The 27,811-nt window shown below is 45.8% G+C and overlaps 1 protein-coding gene across 5 annotated transcripts in view; it reads right to left on the reverse strand.

Annotated features, from left to right (window-relative positions):
* INF2 (inverted formin 2) overlaps positions 1 to 27,811 on the reverse strand; it is a 41,194-nt gene that overhangs the window by 10,513 nt on the left and 2,870 nt on the right. For 4 of the 5 annotated variants that reach the window (XM_033062102.2, XM_033062100.2, XM_033062098.2 and 1 more), the window contains exons 2-16: positions 11,346 to 11,754; positions 10,033 to 10,148; positions 9,328 to 9,487; positions 8,543 to 8,576; positions 7,358 to 7,499; positions 7,114 to 7,255; positions 5,702 to 6,619; positions 4,396 to 4,541; positions 4,248 to 4,309; positions 3,525 to 3,627; positions 3,356 to 3,441; positions 2,740 to 2,840; positions 1,363 to 1,433; positions 1,139 to 1,246; positions 201 to 271 (exon numbers count right to left, since the gene is read on the reverse strand). In XM_033062102.2, coding sequence (XP_032917993.1) covers positions 201 to 271; positions 1,139 to 1,246; positions 1,363 to 1,433; positions 2,740 to 2,840; positions 3,356 to 3,441; positions 3,525 to 3,627; positions 4,248 to 4,309; positions 4,396 to 4,541; positions 5,702 to 6,619; positions 7,114 to 7,255; positions 7,358 to 7,499; positions 8,543 to 8,576; positions 9,328 to 9,487; positions 10,033 to 10,148; positions 11,346 to 11,742 — 2,657 coding nt within the window. In that variant the 5' untranslated portion in view covers positions 11,743 to 11,754. Of the gene's footprint in view, positions 1 to 200; positions 272 to 1,138; positions 1,247 to 1,362; positions 1,434 to 2,739; positions 2,841 to 3,355; positions 3,442 to 3,524; positions 3,628 to 4,247; positions 4,310 to 4,395; positions 4,542 to 5,701; positions 6,620 to 7,113; positions 7,256 to 7,357; positions 7,500 to 8,538; positions 8,577 to 9,327; positions 9,488 to 10,032; positions 10,149 to 11,345; positions 11,755 to 27,811 lie in introns of those variants that run through there. The other variant, XM_033062103.1, reaches the window with a different exon arrangement.

Here is a 27,811-nt window from a genome sequence, read left to right on the forward strand (position 1 = left end):
AGTCCTAAGTGTTGCCAGCTGTAGTAGAATTATTATATATTAAAGGGCTTTCAACATTCATCAACCAAATCTTTCAAGATGCAAGATGCCATCTTGTTAATCTCTATACCAGCTGTGTGTGTCCTAATTTCTGGTACATTGTTGATGTGCATGGGATTTATTTTTGTTTTTAATTCAAAGGAAGTGACACACAATTTTACCCTGCTGCTTTTGAAACATATTCAAGATCCTTTGGCAGCTCCAGTAGGTCCTTGTGGCTGTTTTCTACTTCCTGAAGAGGAAGAGAGAAAGAAGTGTTATTTGGTGTGTGGCAGGAGCTGAGAGGAAGCTGGACAGAAGTGCTCAGGAAGGGTGACTGTTCTGTGTTCTGCCCCCCTGTCTGTAGTTTGCACATTCAGAGAGGAAAGGCATTTCCCCTGGCTATAAAAACACAGAAGAGTGCTGAACCCTGAGAAATACTCATAGTTCAAAGCAAAGCAGAGCTCTTCTTGAGCATGGAGGGAGGCAGGACTGTGGTTTGATGCAATCTGACACTTCCTACATTCCCAGAAGGCTATTAAAAAGCCTTGAATATTGCATTCTTTACTTTCACAGCTGTCCTTGCTGCAGCTATTGCCAGCTAAAGCACAGCTTGAACATGAGTAACTGAAACCGAGGGACATTGATGAATGAAGGTGGCAGAGAGAGCAAGGAGAAAAAAAGAAAAAAAACAGCATTGCAGGGAAGAGGAAAGCCATGGGGGCTTGGAGACAAGCATGAAAAGCCTGAGCACAGTTTGAAGGAAAAGGGAAAGTCCATTGGAAACGCAGAAAGGCTGAATGGGTACAGATGAGCCAGGACAGCTTTGTGCTCTGTGGTTTGCAGCTGCTGATGTGCAGATTGCACAAATATGAAAGGAAGTTGCAGACACTGTAGGAAAAGATGTTGAAGGGAAGCAGAGAGAGTCTTAAAATAAGGAGTAGTGACCACAAGCAGCCTCCACCAGAGTCATCAGTGATTCAAATGCTCCTGACTTGTGACACTCTGGGGCTTGCCAGGGAGGATATGACTATGAGCATGTGGCATTAGTTAACAGTAGAGTAGGAAAAATGTTTCATCTGTGGTAAAACCCTCCCTCTTCCCTACTGTGCAGTGGTACCTCTAGAATGTGGTGGAGCAGTGTAATGCGGGTTTGGTTTGCTTTGGTTTCTGTTAGTTTCAGTAAAGTGCTGATTTTAAACCCATCGGCATCGCCTGTGTGACTTCCCTACAAAAGAGAAAAAAAGCAAATGTAACTCCTGTATCCATCACCATCCAAATTACAACCCTAAAGGAGATCATTCACATGTAATGAGGGGAGGAGAAGACAAAAACAATCCTTACATAGTTCAGGAAGTTTCCAACTTTGAGAATCAGTTGACAAAAGACTGGCAGGCGATGACTGGTCAAAAGATCTGAAAAACAAAAGGGACTTTTAAGCAAAAGCCTTTGTTTCATCAGAACATTTCCTAAACTGCATTGAAATTGGAATTCTGAATTCCACTAAATCAAATTTGGTTTTTTGGCTTTGCAGCCCAATGCCCAACTGGCAGAGAAACTGATTCTAAATAGATTCAGTTCCATGGGTAGTAAAAGTCTTTGTTGACTTATGTTTCTTATTTACATCTGGTGTCTCATTTCCTAATGGCAATGACCTGGAGCTGGACCCTCCTCACTTACAGCAATCAAGGTCTTACATTCTTTTCAAGTTTCCCAGTGTGGGCAAGGGTAACTGGGCTGCAAATGTAATCTTGCCACCTTCCTATAGCTGTGCTGTGAAGCCAGTTCTGACTGCCCTAGGATCACCTGCCAGCTGCTAAAACCAGACACACTCACCCTGTTCCAGGTCTCTCATGGTAGAGGTGATTATCCACCAGGCATGAAGAGGACAGTCCCTGTCCTTGCTCTTACAACAGGGTGCTGCAGTGCTGTGCTTTTGAAGCACTCAGCTTTGTTACAGGAACAGCTCCAAAAGAACAATGGGGCTGCTGGGAAGTCACTCTGGGGGAAATATCAATTTATCCAGCAGACAGCTGTAATGCCAGCTGGAGAAACCCCCAGCAGGAGTTGGGGGAGCTGGCTCTGTAGGGCAGGTGACACTTGGCAGTGCCAAGAAGAGCATACTGCTCTCAGGGGAGTGGCACCAAAGGTTTCTGCCACAGGAAGCCAAAATTTATTCCATAAACTTTCTGTGTATTCACCATGGTGGAGGATCAGCAATTTATAACCCAAAATAACAACCTTTTTATTCTGGTTCCATTTCTAGGCAGAGAAATACTAAAGCATCACTACTTTTGGGGGAAGTTTGGGGTAGGTTTTTCTGGCAGCAGAGAAAATTGCTGTATGAAGCTCTTAATTTGGGAAATAATGCTGGATGGATGAATTAGCTGCACTGGGGCCAGCTCTGCTGTCTAAATTCAGCTCTTTGAAAGGGCTGATGGTCTGCCAGCACTTCACCATTCAAAGTGTTTCAGAGGAACACATCTGCTGCAGAAAAAAAGGGATGAGGGTGAGAGAAAATGATCTTTGGTCCTGTTAAGGGGTTTGGCCAACAGTGGAGATATCTAAAGTTGCATCCCATTTGCAGCAAACCAGTGAATGGACCACACAGGAATTCTTTGGGGTTTGGGTAGTAACATTGCAGAGCTCCAGGGGAGTTTTGGGGGGGTTAAAATTTCCTGTCTTATATCAGATCCAGAAATAAGCTCAGGTCATCTCTACCTTCACAGGCTCTCCGGATGGCCTCAGCTTTGGGCTGAATCATGTCGAGCACGACGGTGGTCTCCTCACAGATCAGCATGCACTCGATGCGCAGCTGGTAGCTAAGGGGGGAGAGGGATTCACAGCATAAAGGATCTCACTGGGATCTCAGCCAGCACAGCTGCCCCCTTCCCACATCACCAGCAAGCCCATGCCACCCCACAACACTGCTGTCCACCATATCCACACCAAACCACAGATGTGGAGGGAGGCGAGGGGCTGCTGCTTGCCCTGAGGGCCAGCAGGGATGTAGGTTCTGCTGATGCATTGTGATCAGCAAAGAGAAGGTTTTCCCCTTCTTGGCACTGCATTTGGCACTGCCTTTCACTGAGTTATGGAGCCTCCTTGGGCAGAGCTGACCCTGAGCCTGGGCCAGCTTCTCCTGCATCAGAGGGAGAGGAGGTGCTGGATCTGGAAGGGACTTTCTAAGGGTAACAGGGAAAGGGATGGCTCCAAGGTGGAAAGGGGACTCCACCAGTTACATCCATCAGTGTTGGTCTGTAAGGTTCCTATAAAGAAACTTAAACTTCCCAGAGGTAAATAAAGAAACAGATTGGGCCATGACCAACAACCTTACCTGGGAATCTGAAGGAGGAGAAGATAGAACTGATCTGCATTTGCTAGCTTTGATTTCTCTTCTTTGAAGGCCTTCAGGTTTTCTATCTAATGAGAAATAAAGAATCAAGACTGCAGGGCTGCACTATGTGTTCAGCTCTCTGAACCAAGGATACTGTTTTCCTCCTGACCTCATGCTTTTCAGGCAGCAGCTTCAGCAACTGCTTCAGAACCTCAACGTCAAACTTGGTCCGGTCCCCATTCTGGATCATGGCAGTCACCTCTTCATTGGAGCTGCAGGGAGGAGGAGCAGAGCCAGCCATCAACCAAAGACCACTTTTCAACTATCACACACTACCAAGAGATTTATCTGTGCAAGCACTTTGTGCTTTCCCCAGTAAAGAGTCACAATAATCCAAAAGGAATGGTATCTCCCCACAATTAACTCAGAATGATGATCTGGATCCCTGCTGTGACCCAAATCTTATTTCTGGCCCTGATCAAATGACTAAAGCCAAAGATGAATCCTGCAACTGAGATTCTGTCTCTGAGTATTTTTTTACCTTAAAAGAAAATTGAACTCTTCATTTTTCCATTGGCTCTGATTTGAGGAGGGATTTGACCTCCAGGTGTATCTCACAGTCTAGGTCACCCTAAGAGTCTGTGCCACAACTTTATCTGTAAAATGGAGATGCAACTCCTTTGCCAACATATGGGGAAGTTGTATGTAAAAACATAATTAAACCCCTAAACTCAGTATTTTAAAGACAGTGTAGGACAAAATGGGGAATGTTCAGATGAATTAGTAGCATGGACAAGCACATTGGCTAAAAAAGATTTTGTGAGGACCTTCCAAATATTGCAAAACCTGCTCAAAGTTTTGTCAACTGTCAGGAAAACTGGCCATATCTTACCATTTAAATTGCTTCAAAAATATGTTCAAATTGAGACTTTTCTTGGAGTCCAAAAATGTGATCTTCATTAAAGAAAAAGAAGATATCTCATATTAGATGAGCTGTCTGCAGGGATCTTTACTTGAACAAACATGAGGGGCCTCCTCACCTCCTTCGGCTCTGCCTTCACTGGTGCTGCTGTCTTCTCCTTGGGGGTTGGCTGTGGGAAGCAGAACAGCTGCTCAATGCTGCTGTAGTTGGGCTCTATGGTTTCCTCACTGCTGCTGCTCACAGAAGCCCACATTGAGTGGCTCTCTGAAAGAAATGCAAAGTGCTCAGACTGGCTGCAGGGACAGCTGAAAGCTCCTGATGCCCGAGGCAAGGTCAGCTGCTAGCAGGGACACTCTTCAGAACTTGAATGAAATAAGAGATGTATTAGTCCTGGATAAATGGTCATTTATTGAGGAGGGACAAGTGCCACAGGTGGGATCCAAAGGCCCTGAAGGGCAATTAAACCTGTTCGGGGGAGGCAGCACTGGGCACACAGAGGCTGTACAGCCCCATCCCTCCCTGTAAAACTGCATTTTCCTCCATGGTGGGCAAAATGGATCAGCATGACATGGACCTCAGACATTTTGTTTCTAGTCCCCTGATCAATATTATTTTTGCTTCCTTGCATCCTAACGGAGGGACTAGGCACAGCTTGGACATTTTCTGACTGTGTCCTCCATTTTTCATTTTATACTCAAGTCTCCTTGTATAATGCTGGCTACACGACTGCTTGAATTAATTTCTACTGCAATTTCTTACATCTTAAAATAAAATCATCACCCTAAAATGCCTGCAGAAGCCTCTACTGAAATACTCCCAACATTTTACTGCTCTTGTGATTGAAGACATGCCTTATTTAGATTTCACCTCTGCCTACTTTCATGCACTGGATGCCTTACTTGTCTAGGACAAAGCTGACACAGCTTGTCCCAGCTTCTTCTCACATTTCATGCTCCACTTTGAATCCACTAGAAGAGGGAAATGCAACCCAAAAATCAAGAGATATGTGAAGTGATCCTCCCATGCACTCTTACTCATGACTTTAATATACCCAGATACAAACACAGATGAGCTGGGTAATAAAAGCTTGGGGAACTCTGATCAGAGCCTGATCTAAGGCACATCATAGTGAATTAGGAAAATATTCCCATCCCTTTCTCTTCTTCTAAGTTCAAAGTTTTTATTTATGAACAAGCTATTCCATAGTACTAATTCAGTTAGAACAGTTACTATTACATTAGCAGTTTCATGTTACTTTTACACCAGTTCTGTAGGTCAAAAGTAAAGGAAATCAGGGAAGTTCTGTATCTAAAGAGTCAATCACATCTGAAAAACTTTAGGATAGTATTTCATCCCCTAGGAAGCAAAAGCAGCAATGTAAATCACCCCTAAAGCAGCAGTTACTTTATTCCAGAAGCACCCACCTCTCACCACATTGGAGGGCAGCTTCTGCCAGTTCAGTTTCTTCATTCTCAGCGTTGGTGTCTTCACTGTCTTGTGGGGAGGCCTGCCCAAGCCAAGGGGGCAGCTGTACTGGGAGGCCACCACAGCTTCTATGTGATCTCCTGTCATGCCAGGAAGGAGGGGTGGAGGGGGAGGGATGCCACCCATGCCAGGCAGTGGGGGTGGAGGGGGAGGGATGCCACCCATGCCAGGCAGTGGGGGTGGAGGGGGTGGGATACCACTCATGCCAGGCAGTGGGGGTGGAGGGGGAGGGATACCACCCATGCCAGGTAGTGGTGGTGGGGGAGGAATGCCCACCATGCCAGGCAGTGGAGGTGGTGGGGGTGGGATACCACCCATGCCAGGCAGTGGAGGTGGTGGGGGAGGAATACCAACCATGCCAGGCAATGGAGGTGGTGGGGGAGGAATGCCCACCGTGCCAGGCAGTGGTGGAGGAGGAGGAGGAACGCCCCCCGTGCCAGGCAGCTGGGGTGGAGGTGGAGGGATGCCAGGGAGTGGAGGGGCTGGAGGTGTATTTGTCATGGGGGATGTGGGGTTCATGGCTGCTGTGCCAGAGGGTAGAGGTGGTGGGGCTGGAGGTGCTGGGTTGGCAGCAGTGTTGGAGGGAGGGTTAGATTTCTCTGGCAGAGCACAGCAAACTGCGAACTGGCAGGATGAGATCTTTTCGTTGGTCAGTGGCCCTGAGGATGTTGCTGGTGCCCTGGTGGGGTTTGATGATCCCACTGGACACCGAGTTGCACGTGCACATGGCTCTGGTTCCCCCTGGACACCTCCAGCTGCACTCCCAGACAGGCGGTTTTCAGCTCGCTTTTGCTTGTTTGGATGTTTTTTGATGGACAGCAGCCTCTCAATGACTTCTTCAACTGTGTTCCCTTGGACTAGAGAAACGAGTCAGGGTCAGGAAAGGGAATGAGGCCCTCAGGCTGGTTCATGCTATTCAACCAAGCAGCAAATCTGGAGCCATGGAGAGCCCATTTCCTGGTGTCACTTTACACAGCTACACTTTTGGCTTCCAGGCAATTTCCTTGCCATGTGCCCAGCCCACAAACACTTCTGAGCATGCCTGCCAGCAAGACAGGCCAGCACCAGTGGCAGGACACCAGTGAGCACAGATTCCCACTGACTCCCACAAGCCAAAGCTCAGGAATTAACCATTTAAACAACACTGGGAATCCCAAGCCCACTGCTAAATGTGGCCACCCACATGGATGGAGCTTCACTTGACCTTATACAGAAGGTGTAGCTTTGTCCCAGCTTCTGTTCAGCTCTTACCAAGTCCCACAGATTATTTCCTGCTCATTGGGGAAAGACTTTTATGGGACAAGGGAAAACAAGAGGAGTGTGCAAGGCTGGATGGATTTGCCATTCTTACTGTCATTGGCGAGCAAAAGGGCTCTGTTCACTACGGCATCCAAGGACTCCCACAGCAGGAGGCTGGAGTGGTGAGATGGTTCCAAGTGCAGCAGGCTCTGGAGGATGGACAGCAGCTGCACAGAGACTGGAGAGCGGCTCACCTGGAAGACAGAGCAGTTTCCCTCACAGCAAGGCTGGTTCTGAGCAGAGTGGATCCACTTTGCCATTGTGTGATATCACACCCCATGTGACAGGCAACTTACTTTATTGAAGAGAGATGAAAAGACCTCATGATGATCATTCATGTTTATCCCATCACATATCCTTAGTAATTCCTCGTCATCCTCAATCTTGAACTCCTCAAATGTGTCACACTGGATGAGCAGATCCTCTTCCTCGATGTCTCTGCAATATCACAGCATTCCTTTTCACTGGAGAGCCCTTCACTAATTTTCACATGATTGTTTTATTAAATGGCTTTTGTCTCTTTGCCTCTCAGGCTCAGCCAGTTGGTATAGAAAGTACCCAACTTTGCCTTATTTATAAAGGATGAAATGCCATCAGTGCATCCTTTCTTGAATTGAATTTACCTCTTCCTATAATCAACACATACAAAGGAATGGGACTTCTCATGGCATAACCTGGCCCAGTATAGGCTTGCTATGGAATTCTCCTTGGAGCTGTAGCAACAGAATGGCATTCTGACCTTTTCGAAATCAGGCTGCCACTTTTATTTTCTAAAAGTCAAGACTAATTGAAAATATTCCAGTGATGTTTCTATTTGAAAAACCTCCTTCTCTGTTACTCAAAACTGGATTTAAAAAAAACACAGACACTCTAAAGCTGACCTTTTTCAGCACTCTCAAGACCACTCAGTGTTACAATTTTACAGTTGTTGTTCTATTAAAAGATCCAAAGATCCTCTCTTCCCTAATTTTTATGGTGCTGGATGGAGCAATTCCAGTTACATGGATAACTGCAACTCACATAAACAGCATTCTAGAATTTATCACAGATGTTTCTAATAGAACATAATTTTAAAATTACATTCAGATATGCAATAATAAATTGTTTTAGCTGGATACTTCTGGGACCAACAGCAGCAGTGAAGAGGTTTTGAACACAGTGAGCTGCTCAGTCATCCCACAGCATTGCTTCAGATTCTGTCTGAAACAGCTCAGTGAGGACATTGCTACTCCATCTGTGCCCAGAGCCTCTGTGCATGCCATCTGTGCCAACAGCTGTCCCTGTGACACTGTTGCTGGCAGGAGCATCTTAACACTGGCCAAATGCCTCTAGCTCCCATGGAATGGGTGCATACAAGCATGGTCCACTCCACCCAGGCACACTGCACTTCACACAACAGAAGGTTGGGTAAGTATTAAGTTTCCACAGCTACTTCACTGTGAATCTCATTAAAAAAAAAAAAAAAAAGTAGAGATCCTTACCTTAGCTTGTCTAAAACATCCAACAGCTGAAGCCCTGGCAGGTGAAAAAATAGATATAGTTGAATTATGACCCACTTGATACTTATTTATTATGATCTTTATGTATGTTATGCTTATAACCTCTTTTTGCAGAGAGAAAAAGTGAAAATATCTTCAGATGGATCTATCAGAGTGGGTAGAGTCATCTGGTAAATGATGAGACACCACAGCACACATCTGCAGCACCAGTGTGAACCACTGGGGTTACAGAGGGACACAGGCATGTTTGGGGCATGAGTAACCTCAGTCACTTATCACTTGGATATCTAAAATCACTCTGATATGCTGAAATGTTCCCTGATCTCCATGGAAAGAAATGGCTCACCAACTCAGATGCACCCAGTGTGTGAGTGAATCCCAACAATGGTACCTAGAACCCTGGGATTCTGGCAGCTGGAAAGAACTTCTGAACCATGGGACTGCCTCTGTGGCTCGACTGAGTAGACACAGAGTGAAGAAACTTTATCAACTCTTACGAGTAGTTGCAATATATGGAAATGTGGCCATGTAAGATGGCTGGTTATAGAAATGTTCTGAAGAAGTTCAGGTGCTGCTGGGGTTCCAGAAAAGATCAAAGCTATGGGAAAGCAGCAAAGTTTACAAAAAAATCTGTTGACAGAAGGGCTGTTGAGATTAAAGGTGAAAAGAAAGAAGAAAATGAATATTTGCAGTTTTGCTCCTCAGCCTCTTCAGGCACCTTATGGTAACTGATTTTCTCCAGGTCAAGGTGTAACAAACATCCTCACCTATGAACTCATTTCTGATTTGTGTCCTTGTTCTCAGCTCTTCTTTCCCCAGGATGATGGCATTGATAGCACTCAGCAGTGTCACCATGTACGGCACGTTGTCTGTGTTGGAGAGCTCGTTCATGATGATGCTGAATCGATACTGCTGGTTCTTCACACTCTGTTGGTAACACAACTGATATCATGACAAGAATGGTCTATGCAGACATAAATGCTCATGACTGTGGTGCAGGCTCTCAGATGGAATTAGCATCTGAAATCCTCAGTTTATCCCACTGTGCACAGGACAGGAAGACACAGGTAAAAGCAGAACTCCTCCATTATGGAGCAGGGGCTGGTTAGCAGAGAAAGTCATTGAAAACACCTCTTGGATCCCTTTGTGCTTTCTGGTAACTGATGCATGTACCTGAGCTCGTGGGCACTGAAACCTGTGGCTGTGGCACCATTTATTCTGCTGATCTGATGGTGCTTTTGCTGCCAGAAAGCACCTTGTGGTTGGCAGTAATTTCTCCACACAAGTCACAGAACAGCACCATAGACCTACACTGACCACAAAAAACTTCATACAGCTTTCACTTTATAAACCCCTACTTCTCTTACCAAAATAATGCAAAATAAACTTTATTCCCACCCTTTTCTGTGGTACACGGATCTGTCTGCAGAGATCCAAGCTGAGCCTTCCTCCTGCCCCAACCGAACACTTGCCTTGTAATGGTCCAAGGCATCCAGAGCCAAAGAATGGCCATCTGATGAGTAAATGCACAGTGCAGCCAGGAGCTCAAATATTTGCTTTTTGACCATGACATTAGTTGTGTCAAGTGCTGTAGGAAAAACAGAACAAAACAAAGCAGAATTTATAATGACATTAGTGTTCTGAATCTCAGTGTCTTCTGCTACATGGATCATGAGCAGTAGTAGAGAAGAGACTGAAGGAGGATGGGAAATTCCTTAACGTACAGATATCCCACCCCAATAGCATTATGTGATGGTAACTTCTAGTGGGAACAGTAAATGCTACAGGTATCCCATTGGCATTTTGGTGCAGCTTGTAGTTATTAATCTTTTCCATGTCCTAGTGACATGCTGCAACAGCAGCCAAGATTTTTCAGCACTAACAAAATTCATTTCCCATTTTCACATATGGGTATTTTCTAGAGCAGCAGATGAACAATTTTCTTTGATTAATGGCTCTTATTTTTAGTGCAGAAATACTCAATATGCATATGAGTTAGAGAAATTGTTCCAGTGGATCCCTATGTATTTCCTTTTTGCACTACCCTTTGTCTGTGAGCCCTGGGAGCTGGGAGGAGTGCATTAGGCTGTCTTATTTTTCCTATATTAAAGCACAAAGAAGCTACAACACTGAAAAATCCAGGATACCCCTGTTTTCACAGTACAAAAATGCCAGGTCCATATTTTATATAGGCTTAGAAAACTCAGGTGAAGAGGAAGGAAGGAGACTTCAAAACTGAGGAGGGAAGCAAGTCAGCTATCAGACTAAATGCATTTTAAAAACCTATTAATAAGGGTTTCTGGGTACAGCTGAGATCTCTGTGAAGCACCACAGAAGTTATCCTTCCAGCACCAGCATCATTAAGTGCTGTACAATAAGTTCTGTGAGATCAATTTCAAAGCTAACAACGAGCCAAGTGAATGGCAGCAGAATGTAAGTGGTGTTACCCACCATCTTCCAGAAGGAGCAGAGTGAGCAGCACAGAGAGCAAGCTCTTGTGAGTCCAAACATGCCACTTTCCCTCCTCTTTTCAGGCTACAAGACTCCAAGCCCTTTCAGCTCCTCTGCTGTGCCTTTGGGGCTCTCAAAGACTGAATAGCAAATCCCTGCTGACAACCAAGGGTGCTGAAGATTTTTCATGCCTGTATACAGCTGGGTTTATCCCCAGCTTCTCAGTGAACTATGACAATATTTGTGTGGAAATTGCACTGGGTGGCAAAGGCAATGTAAGCAACAGGAAAGTGCCCCTGGGTGTCCCATGTGATGGATGAAGATGTCTCCTCACCTTGGAAGAGTTTTCTGACGTAGCCCTCGTTGCTCACAATGTATTCTATGCCTTTGTGGGAGTTCATGACCGCTCGCACACAGCTGATGCAGGTGAGCTGAAGCAAGGCATCGGATATCCTGGCCACTCCTCGCCCAGACAGCCTGTCCAGGGCCTCCAGGAGCAGGTCCAGCCCAGACAGCTCCAGGAACTGAACCATCCAGGCATCGTCACTGTTCTCCAGCCTTTTCTTCAGCCCGGAGTAGTTCACCACCGAGGGCATCTGCAGGAGACGGATGCACAGCTCTGGCTCTGCATTTTCCAGGTTGGCCTCTGACTGGTCAGTCTCCTGGGGTCCGAGTTTCTCCTTCAGGGCAGCCCACTTCTTGTGGGCACCTTCCTTTTTGATTGACATCATGAAGGCTTTGTTCTGAAAGAAAAAGAAAAGACAAAGTGAGAAGTTTGTCTGGACTGACCAAAAAACAATCCAGCAGCTCTGCTTTTTCTCCAGTAATTGGGATGTAAAGCCCAACTACAGCAGGTGGTCCCAGCTCTCCAGCATGTAGGGCACACACTGCAACCAGTCCTCTGTTGAAGAAACTCAATATATCCCCACCTGAACCACATTGAAGACTCTGTGGAGAGACTTTTAGCACATCCAAGCCAGCAAGCACAGCTTTAAAAGTAGCCAATTTACACCAGTCAATTGCCACTACCTATTTCCATGCAGTGAAAGGATAAGGTTGGAAGCATCATTACCAGCTCTGAACTCCTAATGCCCATTAAACAACTTCAAAATCTCATTGTGCTGGAGAGGCTGTGCAGTTTCTAAGCATTTGTAATGGGATGGAGAAATCATTTTGAACATATCCTGTTCATAAGAGCATCTGATTACTCTGTTCCTTTTTCACTTTTGTTTCTTTTGACTGAAGTTGAGGTTCATTTTATAGCACCCACTTAATCCTTTCCTGTCTGCTGTAATAGCAAATATGTTTGTACACATGGTATTTGTGCCTGATAATGTGAGAGCCTGACAGGCTGTGAGTGCAGGTACAGCAGCAGGAGGCTGGCTATGAAAACAGCAGAGCACCTTTTTGGGGATGGGGAGCAATGCCCCCTCTCCCTGCAGGACATGGCCTGTCCAGCCAGCCATCAGCAGCAAGGAAGGACAGGAACTGATTCATCACAGAGAAAGTGCAAAGCCAAGTGTAACTCTTGGTGCCAGATTTTATGGTTTTAGGCAGGATTATTATTTCTCAGACTCACAGGGATCAAGTCATACAATGCAGGTCCTTTTCAAAGCTGCATGCAATCGTTTTGGCCACTGAGATTAGCTCAGTTGGTCAGAGCATAGTGCTAATAATGCCAGGGTTGTGGATTTGATCCACATGGACTGTTCACTTAAGAGTTGGATTTGATGATCCTTGTGGCCGTCTTCCAACTCAGAACATTCTGTGAATCTGATTCTGTTTTAAAGCTGAATTGCTTCCATAGATGACAGCTTGCCCCACAAAAATTGATGTTATCTCCTCATCCTGTTACACCACCAGTACCTCTGTTCCCCTGTTGCTGAGCCTGCAAAGAGCTCAAAATAACCTGGGGCCAGTTGGCCCCAAAACTCAGCAATTAGGGGGCTGAAGGGATTAGGGGAGACTCCTATATTCCCTTCCCAGTTCAAGCACAAGGCTTTCTAGCCCAGCAGTGACTAGAGAAAATGCTTGAAAATTCTAAACTAAGTAATCTCTGGAAGGTTTTCTTTTCCAGAAAGCCAAGATAAAGGATGGACCCTTTACAGTAGTTGGAAAAAAATTAATTTCAAAGCCTTCCTTGTGATTTTTCCTGGGGACTGAGCCATTGAGAAAGGTCCTGGCTCCTTCCCTGCAGCAGAGCTGCACAGCTTCTGTTTTACCCAGAGTCATTTTGGCAACCTCCCCTTGGCAAATATACAAACAAAAGACTTGCTTGCTGATTACTGATAGGCATGATATTATAGGCCTAAATATGCCTCTTGGAAAGATGCAAAGTGTGATGGGGTAGGACACTTGAAAAGTTTCCCTAAGAAAATGTGATGGTGGGACTTTCTGGCAGCTCACAACATCAAAGTCTGCATTGAGAGGTCAGAGGGGTGGAAGAATTAGCAGGATATGGTGAAAGAAAATCCATTTAGAGAGCTCTGGAAAAATCCTCTTGCAGAGTTTTCTTTTGCTTCAGTGGGAAAGAAGCTGGCCAAGCACCCAGTTGCTCCCTGTTCTGTTAGCAGAAAAATGATGATCACGATCCAAAAACATGAAGTGGCAAATATACCATCTGAGAACACACTGTACAGCTGAAAAGTGATAAAAAGGACCATAAAAAAACCAACCCAACCAATCCCCAAACAAACCTCCCTGACAAAGTACAGGCTTGAGTTTCCAAGATTTGTCATCACTCCCTGCAGCCCAGAGCCCTTACTCACTCTTGGTAAAATACTTGTTGGGATTAGTCAACCCCAGTCCCTCCCCTCTATTCAAGCTCAGGAATTTGGGTTAGGCTTGATGCATAGAAAAAGAGAAATCCTTCTTCACTGGAGGGAGAGAAGCAGAAGTTTCCTGCCCCAGGTTCACAGCCCTGGGGATGGGGCAGCATCCTACAACTCTCACCAGTCATGGTGACTGCAAATCTACAGGCATGGGATTTCCACCTGCAGTCAGATTCTCCTCCACGCTGTGCATGCCATCCCTTTCCAGTGCTGGGGTCAAGCTGAGCCTTCAGGGCAGGGCAGTACTGAGGACCATCTAACCTGGGTGCTGGCCAGCCTGTGGGGCTGCAGAAGTGGCTGCACTTCTCTTGTGTGACTTCTTTTTATACTCAGCGAATCACTTTTTTCATTTGAACATGACTAAACATTTCTTATCCAGCCAGATAACAAAGCAGGTTGACTTTTTGCTCCCAGATGTACGAATGCCTCATTATATTGTATTTGTATTATATCAGCTACAGCAAGTCAGAGAAATCACAACAGCATTAATGACCTCAGGCTTAGCTGATTCCTGAAAATTAAGCTCCACCAGTGCAACAGGAGACAGGAAATACTGAGAGCATCCTGTTTACCAGCAGATTTGTTGTGAATTATCCTTCCCTCCCACCTGCTCTGCACAGATGTGAAGAGATGAGAAACAGAACCGGGCAGCACCTCTCCAAACAGTCCTGGCTTGCGTTTTTATGCAATAAAATGAACAAACTGGATTGATTAAATATTCCCCACAGAGAGCGAACTATTTTTGTAGGAAAGGATAAAGGTAACTAACGTATCTAATTGTAAAAAGGGAATAAAATAAACAGGAGCTGTACTATATAAACGGAAAGGAAATGAATATGGAGGAGATGGCAATACGACTCTGCAGATGGTGTGATAAATCTGTTTACAAACACAGATATGAGTGATATATCGTGAATGCAACATCTTCCCATATTTTCCATGAAGCAAAGTGTTGCAAAGATGTTTGGTTGTGCCTTTTATCTCTGACCACAGGAGCTTGTTAGCAGGTAAATGATCTCAGCAGAGTGAGACAGACAAGGACTGCAATGGAACACATCTATGGGCTGGCTCACAGAGGCTATTGTTGGCTGAAGAAAGGAAAGTGCCCTGACAAAACCAGACAGGACTGCTGAATACACCTCACCTCTTGCCAGCAGAAGGCCATGGGGAGCTTTGCTTTTTGTTTCCCAGGGCAGAGAGGGGGGCTGTGATGGTGGCAGTAGCGTCCCCAGCCCCTGTGTCTGACCATGCCTGCAGCACCCACGCTCTGCCTCCTCAGCTGCCTGCTCAGCCCTGGGGCTGAGTGCTGCTCCCTTGGGCACAACCTGACAGTGTGTCTTGCTTGCTGCTGTGGGGACACTCACAGCCACAACACGAATCACAGAGTACTTTAGGTTAGATTAAAAACCTCCAAGATCATCGAGTCCAATCATTAACCCAGCACTGCCAAGCTCACCATTAAACCACGTCCCCAAGTACCACATCTACATGTCTGAAATGCAATCCTGTCCTCATATTCTCCCCTCAGAGGCTGGTTAGTCATGATGGGGAATCACAGAATATTAAGGGGTTAGAGTGGACCCTAAAGATCTTCTAGTCCCCTTACCATAGGCAGGGACATCTCCCACCAGACCAGGTTGCTCAAAGCCCCATCCAGCCTGGCCTGGATGCCAGGGCTGTAGCATCCACAACCTCTCTGGGCAACCTGTGACAGTGTCTAGTTACCCTCACAGCAAAATATTTCCCCCTTTTTCAGTACCCATTACTCCTTGCCCTATCTCTATAGCTGCTGATGGAGAATCTCTCTCTCCCTTCCCTGTAGACCCCCTTCAGATACTGGAAGGTTGCTATAAGGTCTAAAGCAGCATCAATGTAAAAGTACTCTTAATTTTAGGAGATTCCTTTGAGAAACATAAAGGTATCCTGAGGGCTTGTGTTCTTGCACGTGGCAACCAACATCACAATTCATGGTGCCAACTCTTTGGATCACTGGGTTTGCAAAGTTATAATGTTCCCTGCATCCATCCAACCTGGTCTGTAAAATTTCCTCCCCCTTTCTTTCTACATCAGGTGCTTCCCAGATTCAGTTTTCTGTGCCTCTCTGTCCTTCAAGTCCACTCCTAGGGAGATGACATCTGTGGGAGATAAATCAGGGCACATCAATACTTCCTCCATCCTGTGAAGCTGTGGAGAACAGAGCTGCACAGCTTTCAGTCTAAATTATTGCATGCCTCCAGGATGACACGGATCACAGCAAGGACTGGGGAGGACATGTAAAAAGAGATTTCTCAGGGCAGCTAAGTGTAATTGAGTGAAAACGAAAGGGAGAAAAACTGCAGGTCAAAACTATTCTGATTTTTTGGGGAGCAGACCCACTGCCTATGCAGAAGAACAGGACTTTATGGCTGGTGTGTGTGAGGGGGAACAGCAGCTCCTTGCCACCCTTTGAAGAATTCTGGGAGCATCCCAATCCCACATGCTGCCCTCACAGCCCTCTGCTCCCCTCCACAAGGCTGCCAGGGTGAGAAAAGCTCCTTTATGCTGCTCTGTCCCCCTCCCCTCCATGCTGTTCCTGGCACTCAGGAGCTGTTCTGCCTGGCTGGCTGCTAATGACAGGTTTTGCTTCTGGGTAGTTCCAGTCTTCCCTCTGCTGCTGGGAATACGCCAAGCCTTTGTATTTTGCAACATGTCAGACTACTCAGTCCCTAAAAAGAAACAACATCCTGGCTTTGTGCTTTCCAAAATCCCTTCTGGAAGTGTGATGTGTTTCCTTCCCCTCTCCTTTTGCTTTCATTTGTGCTGTTGTTTCCCTATGCAGTGTCAGAAGAGCTCACCAATATAAAGGCCAGCAAACCATCCTCCCATGCACCAAGACAAACTGGGGGAAACCACAGATCTCTATTTTAGACAGCAACCTGACCCCTTGGTGTGGGCCCATCAGTGTCTGCAGGAATCAGCAGCATTCTCAGTCTCCCAGGGCAGCTGAGGATAAGGACATGGTGGGAAATTCAGGCAAGCAAACCAAAGGCATGGCTTGCACAACAGACCTTGCCCCAGCATGCAAACCAAGTGCTGCTCCATCCTTCTGCTGCCATGGCCACTAGCCTCAGCAGTCTTTAGATCTACATATTCTACAGATCACCTGTATCAGAGGCCAGAATGTGTGATTTACGATCAAAAAATGAAAAGGTTTTGGAATGAGTGCCCACTCTTGTTCTTCAGTACTGAAGAAGTTCTTGAGGTCTCTGGCACACTGTGCTTTGCTTTGGCACAGCCCACAGGAGCTCTCATAACACAGCCCAGGTCAGCTGTGGCCTCAGCAGTGCTGCAAACCATTATGGGGAATATTTTGTCTTTAGGAAATGAAGGGAGCATGGACACACACCCTGCTGCAGCTGCTGGGCAGGAACTGTGCCACCCCCCCATTACTGGGCCTGGCACAGGGCTGGCACTGGCTTCTGCTGGGAGCAAATTCCCAGAAAAGAACTTCAGTGCATACATAAAGAACGGCCATATTGGTATAAATTTGTATGTATTTTGGCAGTATAGCTTATTCTTTCACAAGTAAAGGAAAAACATATTGTTCTGATTCAGTCCCATTCACCACTACCAGGATGCTGTGTGCCAGCACAGCTTTTGTCTCCTGGACAAATACAAGCTGCAGTATTGTGTGATGTCTCACAGAATGGGTAAATGTGTCCATTCAATATGTATTGGTAGCAGTGGAGCTATCCCAGGTTTAATCCCACCAGTAACAAAAAAAAAACTAAAAAAAAAATTACTGGGGCCTTCTTCCTCAGCAAATAAATTTCTCATTGGACTGCTAAAGGACCATAAACAAATCAAGCTCAAGTGAGATGCTCAAGGATGTTTGTGTCAAGATCTTCAGTGTCCTCTAAACCCTTATTTATATGAGAGGTTCCATGAATTTAGCTTCAAATGGGTTTGAAACCACTCTTTGTTACTGTAAGTGTGAAGACTCTGAATAATGACTTCCCTTAACATGGTGAGCCAGGTTTAAACCAGACTGGGGCAGCTGTCAGATTTTGTTTCTGTAATGGCCACTGCCACTGGGGGGATACTGGCTTATCTGTGTGAGTGCCAAGTCAGACAAACCAGACAGAAGCTTTCCATGGTGGGTATGAACCCTGGGCACCCCCACACGCTACCACAGACCCTGGCAGGCACAGCAGATTCCATGCTGGAGGGATGGGAGGTGGTGGCCAGCACTGGCCCCATGCAGAGGGTGCCAGCCCCCAGCTGTGTTGCCCCAAATGGGGCCACCAGTGCTGCACCCTGGTCCTTCCCCACTGCTGCTGTCAGCAGCCCATGGGAGCCACAGGAGCATCCTGACTCCAGCCAGAAAGGAATGGCACTCAGGTCCAGACCCCATGAAAACTCTGACTGGGAGTAATGTGGGTCTGGAGACTCCCCTGCTCCAGTGCCCACACACTCAGGCAGAGGCAGCAGCTCCCTCTGCCAGCAATTCCAGCACCATTCAGCATTTTGGGATGCAATTTATTATTATCATTTGGGGTCATGTGAGGAGCAGAAGTTGTTACCCAGCAACGTGGACAGTGCAGTGACAACTTTCTAAGACTCCTGGCTTCTGCTCTGTGGGAAGCTGTCACACAAGCAGATATGAGAGCCAAAACCATTTTATTGCCTTTTTTTGTTGTTGTTGTTGATGTTTTTGAAAACCTCCACAGGATGCCAAGAGGACAGAGAAAACTGTCAGAGGGAAGAATTCCTACCTCAGAGCTGAAGCCAAATTATTCCCTTGTCTCTCCCACATGGAAGGATACTTCTCAACCACTTGTGTGAGCCTTCCCTCCTCAGCCAGTTCATTTTCACCTCTCTCACCTCACTCAAGCAATCTTCAGTCAACACAGTGTAAATCCCCAAACGAGTGTCTCTATAATTTGCACAGGTCTGAGAAAGTTCAACAGGATGTCATTGTCTGATAGCATGCAAATACCACTCTTTGGAAAGGTGCAAGGAAGTGACTTTTCTGTAGCCTCCAGGGAAGGCATTTGCATGTCATTTGTCATCCTTTTCATTCACCCTGTGCTGGTGGCTGGGAGGGTGTCACTTCCCCGTGGGCTGGGAAAGTGGGAGCCTTGCCCCCACTCCATGTCTGTGCCAATATGAAAAAGCACTCCTGGCATGGGGTGACTCAAAACAGGGAAATGACCAAAGCAGGGCAATGATCTGGCAAAGGAAAGGAAGAACAATGAGAAGGAAAAAAGAGGGTGCAGGGTGGTCAGGGTGGTGGGATGGACAGTGTGGGTGGGGACAGCCCCTTGCATCTTGTACAAGCTGCTCTGGGTTTTCCAGTTTTGTGGCACCAGAGCTTTAAACAGTGAAGACCTCAGGAGTCTTTGCAATGATGGAGGAACCAGGACAGCTTAAATACTGACGATGTCTGACCCAAGGTTGCCCACCCTGGGAGAGGGGCCACATAGCAAAGGCTGGGAGCTCAGGCAGTGTCCTCTGAGCAGGGGCTTGATAACAAGAATTCTGCTCTCATGGGGCACCACTAAGGTCCTGCTGAGCTTCAGTCCAGCCCAGCTTTTATGGGCTGAGCAGCCTCTGAAGACATTAAAAGCTCTTTTTTACAGAAAACATCTTAGTCCCTTTCTGGTTGATATTTCATGTGAAACCTAGTTTGTGAGCCACAGCTGCAAAATGCATCCACTCGGCCTCTCGGGAGGTGTTTACTGAAACCCAGTCATTATTAAATTGTGAATATTTCAACATGGCCCTTTTCAGCACAGACCTCCTGCCTCGCTCAGGGGTAGCAGTTGGGCTTCAAATGTTTATTTCTTACTCTCTGAGGTTCTACCCTGAACTGAACCTCCCAGATCAAAAGCTGGAACCCACATCAAGAGTCTTCCTGCCTTAGGTGGGAAACTCAACCCTTGTGCACATGAGCACAACTCCACCACTATTAGAAATACACTGATCTGTCTGCCCTTTGGTCCAAATTCACTTGGCCTTTAAGAGACCAAATTGCCCCTGTGCTTTCTAATTAAAACAGCTTCACCATAACAATGCAATGTCCTGGGAAATGACTCTGCATAATTCCCCATCCTGCAGAGGAAACACTCTGGGGGTGTGTCCACACAGTCCAAGACTATTGTTAATTCAGGATGGGTTTTACAGCAGCAAATGAATGTCCCTTTACATTTCATGCACTCCTGAAGTGTAATCCCCAAGTCCTCAAAAGATTAGTTGCTAATCTGGTTCTTGGGAGCAGGACCAGGCTCACAGCAGGTTTTAGCGGAAAAAATAAAATTTAAGAAAAAAAAAAATTCCTGCAAGGAAAGGAATGTGATGGTGCAAATTCCTGTCCTTGAAAACCATAGAAGCAACATAAAAGGTTATCAACCAGGTTCCATCAGGTTTCATCTGAAGCCTGGATCTGAGAAATTCCAGAAATGTTTCTCCTTCTAAAAAGGTTCCATCATTTCCAAATGAAGAAAAAACCTCACCCAACAAAACCCCACAAAAAGTCCCCAAAAAAACCTCAAAAAAGCAGAAGTGGAGAAATTGGGCTGAAAAGCAGGAAAACCAGCTCTCAGGGTGTACTGTTCCTCTGCAGGCCACACGGACATGAACTTTCAAGTTGCTCAGAGAGAGGGCTAAATGGTTTTCCCCCAGGAAATCAGCCCAATTTTTCCCAAATTTCCCAGCAGATGATTTGGTGGACTCCTGAGTAGGAACTATACCAAAATCAAATAGATTACATCAAGAACTAAGAGTTTAATTCCATGTTTGGTAAAGTATAGCTGAGACCCTCTACTTTCTGAGTATCACTCTGCTGCCTCTGAACCACAGTGCAATGGCTTCACTGCCCACACAGCCACTCCACAAAATTCAGGAATCCAATTAAACAGACACAAATATAACCCATTTGCCTTTAGGAATTAGATTATTTCTAATTACAGTAATCAGTGTCTTCTCGCTGCTCTATGTTTCTTTGACAAATTTATTCCCATGCCAGTGTCTTTTCATGGAAGTCATGTCAAGGGTTTTGGAAAGGGGACACCCCGCTCATTTTGGGCTGGCAGGGGGACCTGTGCCAGCCAGAAGTCTGCTGCAATGGCTCTTTCTATGTGATCCTGCCTAAAATGCCTCCTATCAACTCCCTTCTAAATCACTAAACATCAGCACAGACAGAATCCAAGAATCCAAGGTGCAATATTCCCCTCTGCATCTCTGAGATGGGTTTTGTTGGGTACTCTGGCACCTGTGGGGCCAGTGACAACATCTACAGTAATTTCATGATTATAAGCCGCACCATTTTGACTAAAATTTTGGTCCGAACCCAAAGTGTAGCTTATAATCAGGTGCGGCTTATATATGGACAAAGAACGAAAAGTTGCTGTTTTAGTTTGGAGGACAGGTGTCTGCTGAGAAAGGCAGGAGCTTCTCTTTGAAATGGAGAATGTAAACCCCCTCCCTCCAAATTATTATAATTTTGAAATCAAGGGGCTTTCAGGCAAAAATATGAGAATTAGGAATAACAGTTCTTTACTAGGGAAATTAAAATAGAAATACAGTACTACAAAGAAACAAACCCCAAACCCTGACACAGTCAGAGTACAACCTGACACCCCCTCAGGTAGGGTGTTGGCAGCAGTCCCATCCCATGGTGGCTGCATCCTCCTGCAGTGACAGATGTGGCTCAGTTGGAGCAGTGCTCCTGTACAAGGTGCAGTTTCCCTCTGGAGGTCCAGTGGGGATGTGGAGAAATCCGGTTTTCCTCTGTAGTCCAGTGGAGAAAGGGGCTCCCTTAGTGTCCCAAAACTTCTGTTTTATTTTGGTAAGAAACGCTGGACTCTTCCCCCTGGCTGGAGCAACTCCCAATGGGATGCAGTAATTTTATCAGTCCCACAGTGGGACTCAATGGCCATGAGCAGAAAATGACTGGCTGGGGGAAGGATGGGTTGTGAAAAGATAAAGAACAATGCCCTGCCTGGTTTCAATGGATGGCCCATTAGCAGAATATCTCCCACGGAGATAAGGATCACTGCCCCCACCCTCAAGAGATGGTGATAGAACAGATACCTTTTATCACACTCTGTATTGTAACATGCGGCTTATAATCAGGTGCACCTTATAATCATGAAATTACTGTACATGTCTACAGGGGAAAAATTAGGGAAATAAACTTGGATGATTCAATTTCTCTGTTCATGTGAGAACAGAACTCTGAGTTAAGTAAGCAGAAGGACCAGTGTCAAAGTGCTGAAACTGCACTGAAGGGGAATTAGGCATGGGTAAAGACATACAAATTTAGGGGGAAAGCAAAGTAAAATTTAGGGGCAGAGTCAAATCCTCCTCCTGCCCACAAGGCATCTGGCCTTTGCAACACAACCTTATGCACTGAAGGCAGCAGGAGATGCCAGAAGAGCTACTGGGATGTAAATGGGGTGAACTAATGATGACCTTCCACAGTGACAGCACCAGTTTGCTCCCTCGTGGGGAGCAGAGACATCTGGGCATCCTCAGGAAACCATAGGAGCAAGACAGGAACTGCAGAGCTGACTGCTGCTGGCTCTTACTGAATTTCTCTCCTCTCCTTGAAGACATCCCTCCAGCTCTCTTGTCACAGACCAGCTCTCTGATTGCTTTGCAGCTGAATTGTATTCACTTTAGAGGATGTTAAAAGGAGAAAAAAAAAAAGCCTTCTGAAGTAGTCTTTATCTGATGAATACTTCAGATAACAAAAATAAAGGACTCTGCTACTGCCAATAGCATATTTCTGAGAACTCTGTGTCTAATGGGGTTGATCTGCTTAAAACATCCATAATATTTGCTCTGCAGTTGTTTTGGTAGGAAGTTTCTGCAAAAAAGAAACACCCTGTTTTGGGGAGGGTGCTTCCACCTGAGGAGATTAAACCACGAACTGTAAGGAACTTGGAGCTTAATTTGGAAAGGTGTTGACAAAAATTTCTGCCAAAACCCCAAAGTGCACCAGCAGTTCTGCCCAGAGCACAGACCCACGTGCAGGTTTCTAAATGTGCTCCCAAGCCTAGGTAAGAAGCCTAACATTTATTGTTTCTTTATCCTGCATACATAGATTGCACCTGTGCTAAGGCTGCAGGAGAACTGCTCAGGCATTGCCAGGGTGAAGGGTGCCAGGCAGCTGAACTCTGCTCCCTGGTGCACGTGCTGGTGCTGCAGCAGCAAGAAGATGTAATTACAGAAAAAAGACCTTCTGAGCCCTGCCTCAGAGGGAGAGAGGCAGGCAGGTCCTGTGCAGGGTTTAGCTGTTTCCTTCCAGCACAGCACAAACCCTCCTCACCTGCACAAGGGTGAAGAGCTTGAGGCAGGCAGTAGCTTTTCCCTAGAAACAAGTTTGATGCTGGAGGTCCCCAGGGGAAAAGGTTGAGGGCATCACTAAGCCAAAGAGCTCCCCAGACCCATATTTACAACCCTTCTGAACAAAGCTACCAAGACACCACTATGGTACAGAAGGGGGAAGTGTTTTCCCAGCTGTTCTCCAAACAGGTTGCAAATGTGGTTTCAGATCAGCTTTTCCATTCAGCTGCTGCTGAATCACAGGGGCTGGTATCTCATGTGGTGAACAGCCCAAATGCAAACATCCTGAGTGTTTTTGTTCAGATAAGGCACACCATAGCCAGGATTCCTAATGGCTTGGGCAAAGCACTATTGCACACATTAAGGAGAACAGCCCCAGATACTGCCAGGTACTTTGCTGTGCTTGTGTGAATGTGAACATTACCAAGGGTAATCAGAGAACCTGCTCAGCTGCTAATTCAAGAAATTAAGCATTTGAGCTGTTTAAAATAAATGCTTGAAGAAGGCTGGCTTAGCATGATTTCAACATTAATCCACTCCAAAGATGTCTTCAGAGTATTTTCTCTACTGCTGGGTAAAAAAGTTTGAAGAGCCTATTTTATAATGCATTAATCCTAAAACATTAAGGGGCTTAACCTTTCATTTTGCTACAGTTTTGAGAGGACCTGAAATCATCCTCCTACGTACTAACTTTCCAGTTCCAGCTCAGTCTTCCTATTAACGTGAAGAGATTTTGCCATGTCCCAACCAACTGGGGATCATGGGAAAGGTCTCATGCTTGGTCACAATGACCTTACTATTATGATTATCATTTTGATCTTCTTTAGTTTTTCTTTATCACTTTAGATACTATTTTGCTCTTTGCAGAGAAATCAGTTGTTCAATCATATCCTCAGGTTTGCACAGTCCAAAGAGTTGCAGTGCTTTATGCCAGCTGAACATGTGGCTGTCATTAATCTTCAAGAAGAAAATCACTATATTTGTCTGATAAGTGAATATACAATGAATATTAGGATATAATTCTATAAGTGATTCATCTCTACGCATATGGCTTGCTTTCTTATAAGTGTTATCAGAACAGGGGTTTGGGAATTACAGGCTTGTAAATCAATTTAGCTTTGTGTTAGTCCTTTCCCTTCCCTTCTGGATAAATAGAGGCCTTATTTAAGGCTTGGTAATGTTTGTGGAGGTTCCGTCCATTTCCAGTAATGGAAACAACAAAACTCAGAATTTATCCCCAGGCTTACAAACGAAGCCTCAGGACTGGGTAAATATAAAATAACTCATGACTATTGGACAGCTTGTTCTGAAATGGGGAACTACAGCCCATCAGTGCATAAACAGTGAGCACAGCCAGGCAGGATGGAAAGCAGCCTTCCAAGGGAGAAAGGAGCAGCTCAGCCAGGTTTCAGATGAGAGCTGCTCAGGGAGCCGGCTGCCACATTGGCATGACACAAACCAGAAAGGAAACAAGTTATAAAATGTATCAGGGAATAAAAACATTTGTTCCCCAGTTCACCTTCACGGCAGGCTCACATTTGCACCATTTGTCATATAAGTCAAGAAGACACATTCACAAATTCTTTGTAAATCACAGACCCCACTGCTGACAGGGCAGGTAAATATTGTAACCCCAGTTTCTTACTCCGTGTGAACTTTTTTGCTGTGGCTCAGAGCAGATTTGCTTCACTGCATCGTGCACGCAGTTGAAAGTTAAGCCGACCAATTCTAAAGGATTTATCTCTTTCTTTTTTTTTTTTTCTTTTCTAAATAGCAGAAGTAATTAATCTGCTTCAGAGAATGAATCAGCCTTTTCTGAGCTAGAAACACACAGAGGAGATTGTGGCTGTTTCTGGGGCAGGAGGGAGGCTTACTCACCCAGCTGATGCAGCAGAGGCAGCCCAGGGGGCACAGCTGGGGGCTGCGAGGGGGCAAAACCCCAGAGCTGCACCCTAGGACCAACCTGAGCCCCCACAGGACCTGCTGGGACAGAGGGAATGGGCTCAGCACTGCGGTGCTGATGGAGGGGATGAGCACAAGGAATGGTCCATGGAGGGTTCTGTGGCTTTGCATCTCCTCCTGCAGCCCCTGGGTGGCTGCACCCACCCCTGGGAGAAAATCCTTTGGCAGCAGGGGTCATCCTTTTATTTAGATGAAGAACCTTGATCTGGGCCAGACAGTGGGATGAACTGATTTGCCACAGTTTGACTTCTCGGTAGGCTGTGGGAAGAAAAGCACTGCTCACAAAAAGCTGCTGCTGTGTACTATGGGAACTTCTGTCTCCAACTGGGGCCTCTGTCAGAAAATAAAGCTAATGCTTAGCTCACTGCTCCCAGCCAATGCTCAGCAATGGTTTAAGAGAAAAGCAGGACAGGAAGAGCAGACAGCTCCCAGAAAGGGGAAACCAGCAGAACAGAGGCAGTGTGGAGATAGCTGCCTCATTAAAAATAATGCAATTTAACCCACAGAGCAGAGCGTAACACAGCTATGCCTCAGCTGCATTGAGAAAAGCAGAGCTGCTCACCCAAATTACAAATAAATACATAAATAAATACATAAATAAATAAATAAAGATGATGCCAACCTCATTCATTGATCTGGAGAGAGGAGAGGGCCTCTGCTGCTGCTGCCCTGGAGGCTGCTGCTGCTTCTCTCCCTTCATCCCCTCTGCTGGCCAGGGTTTGCTGGGGAGAGAGAGGCTGAGCCTGGCAGCAAAGGGCTGGCCTTGCAGTCCCTGGGACAGGAGTGGGGCTGGGACGTCCCTCCCTCTGGGGAACACAGGGAAGGGGTGGGATAGGTGGCCACAGCTCCCTGTGCAGAGCAATCTGACCTCTGCAACAGCAAAATCACCAACATTTTCCATTTTAATGTACAACTAAATATAGATGTTTTATGGTATGCCTCCTTTCCCACACTTTCCTGGAGTGAACTACAAATTCCTCTGATGTCCTTGCTTGTTAAAATGTGACTCAGCTTTCCCATCTGCAAAACTGGAGACCTACATAGTTCCAAGGTGGCCAGCTGCCACTACTGTGCTATGTTAGCATTAGCCATCAGCTTGGGAGCAGCAAAGGCAACAGAAGACTGCAAGTTGGGTTTGGGGTGAAAACAGAGTCAAGAGAGCCTCTAGGTACTCTGTGAGCAGCAAGGCAAACCATCAGCTGAAACTTCCCTTGTGTACCTTGTGGGGAAGTCCTCTCAACACCAAGGAGTGACAGAGGACACCTACCTGCTCACAGACTCTAACGGAGCAGCAATGCAAAGAGCAAATTCCTCCTCTGCCCTCAAACATTCCACAAAAAATTAATACATACCCCAGCTGAATAATAGCCCTGGTAAAAATACAAGTGGGAAGTCAATGCCAAGAAGCACCATCTGGTGATAATTACTACAGCCATGCCAAGTTCAACATCAGGCCTTACCAACTACAGCATTTGGCAGCTCCTCATTTGTCTGTACTTGTGACACTGGATGCAGTGCTGGAGCAATGTTTCTTCTGAAGTGAGCCATTTTTTCTGGGGTCCTCAAACATTTTGGAATCAGCTGAGTGACTCCAATGATGGAATGAAGACTTAATCCATTGTCTCTCAGTCCTTTCTGGCTTTTTCTGATATCCTTTATCAGCTCAGCCAGTTTATCAGAGACCTTGAAATACACCATCAAGAGCTACAGAGCATTTTGCAAACACTATTGCTTGCTTAAGATTTTCATTGATCTGTGGCTCCAGCATTCCCAGCACTTTGAAATGTCAGCTCAGGTATTAAAATAGTAGAAACAGCTGAATCCTTGAACAATACGTGTTCATTACATCTAACAGAAAACCCACCATGCTGCTGGATGCTCTCCTAATGCTTTCTGCAGATGTGAAAGGCTGGCTGACAAAGCAGCAACAAATGTTCATCTGTCTGCCACATCACACAATCACTTACTTTTAATTTCAGGCACTCCTATAGATGCCAGGCTATGACTCAGGGGCTCATGCTTGAACCCCACACCCTATTTTCTTCCATATTCAGTTTCATAAAATCAGCTCATCTACCACTGACATTACCTGGTAGCAATCATAAAGCTTGGCTGTTGCTCATTACGTATTTTTTTCCTGAGAAAAACGAGCCAGAGGATACTTGTCCTTGACAAGGAATCCAAGAAGCACTGAAAAGTCACCCAAATGTTTTTTTTACGCGTTCCCCATTTGTGCTTCCTTCCAGTCCTTAGAGCATGCCTGCTGAACTGGAACCACTGGAATGGTGTGACAGCCCCACACCAGACCTGTGAGCATGAAGTTGCCCCTCGTTAGAAGGAGACAATCAAGGCTCAAAATTTGATGTGACTTTTTTCCTTCCCTGAATTTATTCTTAGCATTTTGGTTGACAGCACAGGATTGGAGAAATCTCAGAGAAATTAAAATACAGATCGTTTGCCCGCTCTGTTGCAGCACTTGGTGCTCAGTGCTTTTTCTGGCCATCAGGAGATGAAGGCAGCCTCTGCAAGACCAAGCTCATGAACACTGAATGATAAACTGCTGCACAGGCTACGCTGAGAAACACTGGAATAAACTTGAGCTTGGTGGATAATGCCAAAGGGATTATAATTTATTAGGTCAGAACCAGGTAGTCATGCACTGAACACGAGGGGTATC

The sequence above is a fragment of the Catharus ustulatus genome, chromosome 6 (assembly GCF_009819885.2).
Source record: "Catharus ustulatus isolate bCatUst1 chromosome 6, bCatUst1.pri.v2, whole genome shotgun sequence".
NCBI classification, from domain to species: domain Eukaryota; kingdom Metazoa; phylum Chordata; class Aves; order Passeriformes; family Turdidae; genus Catharus; species Catharus ustulatus.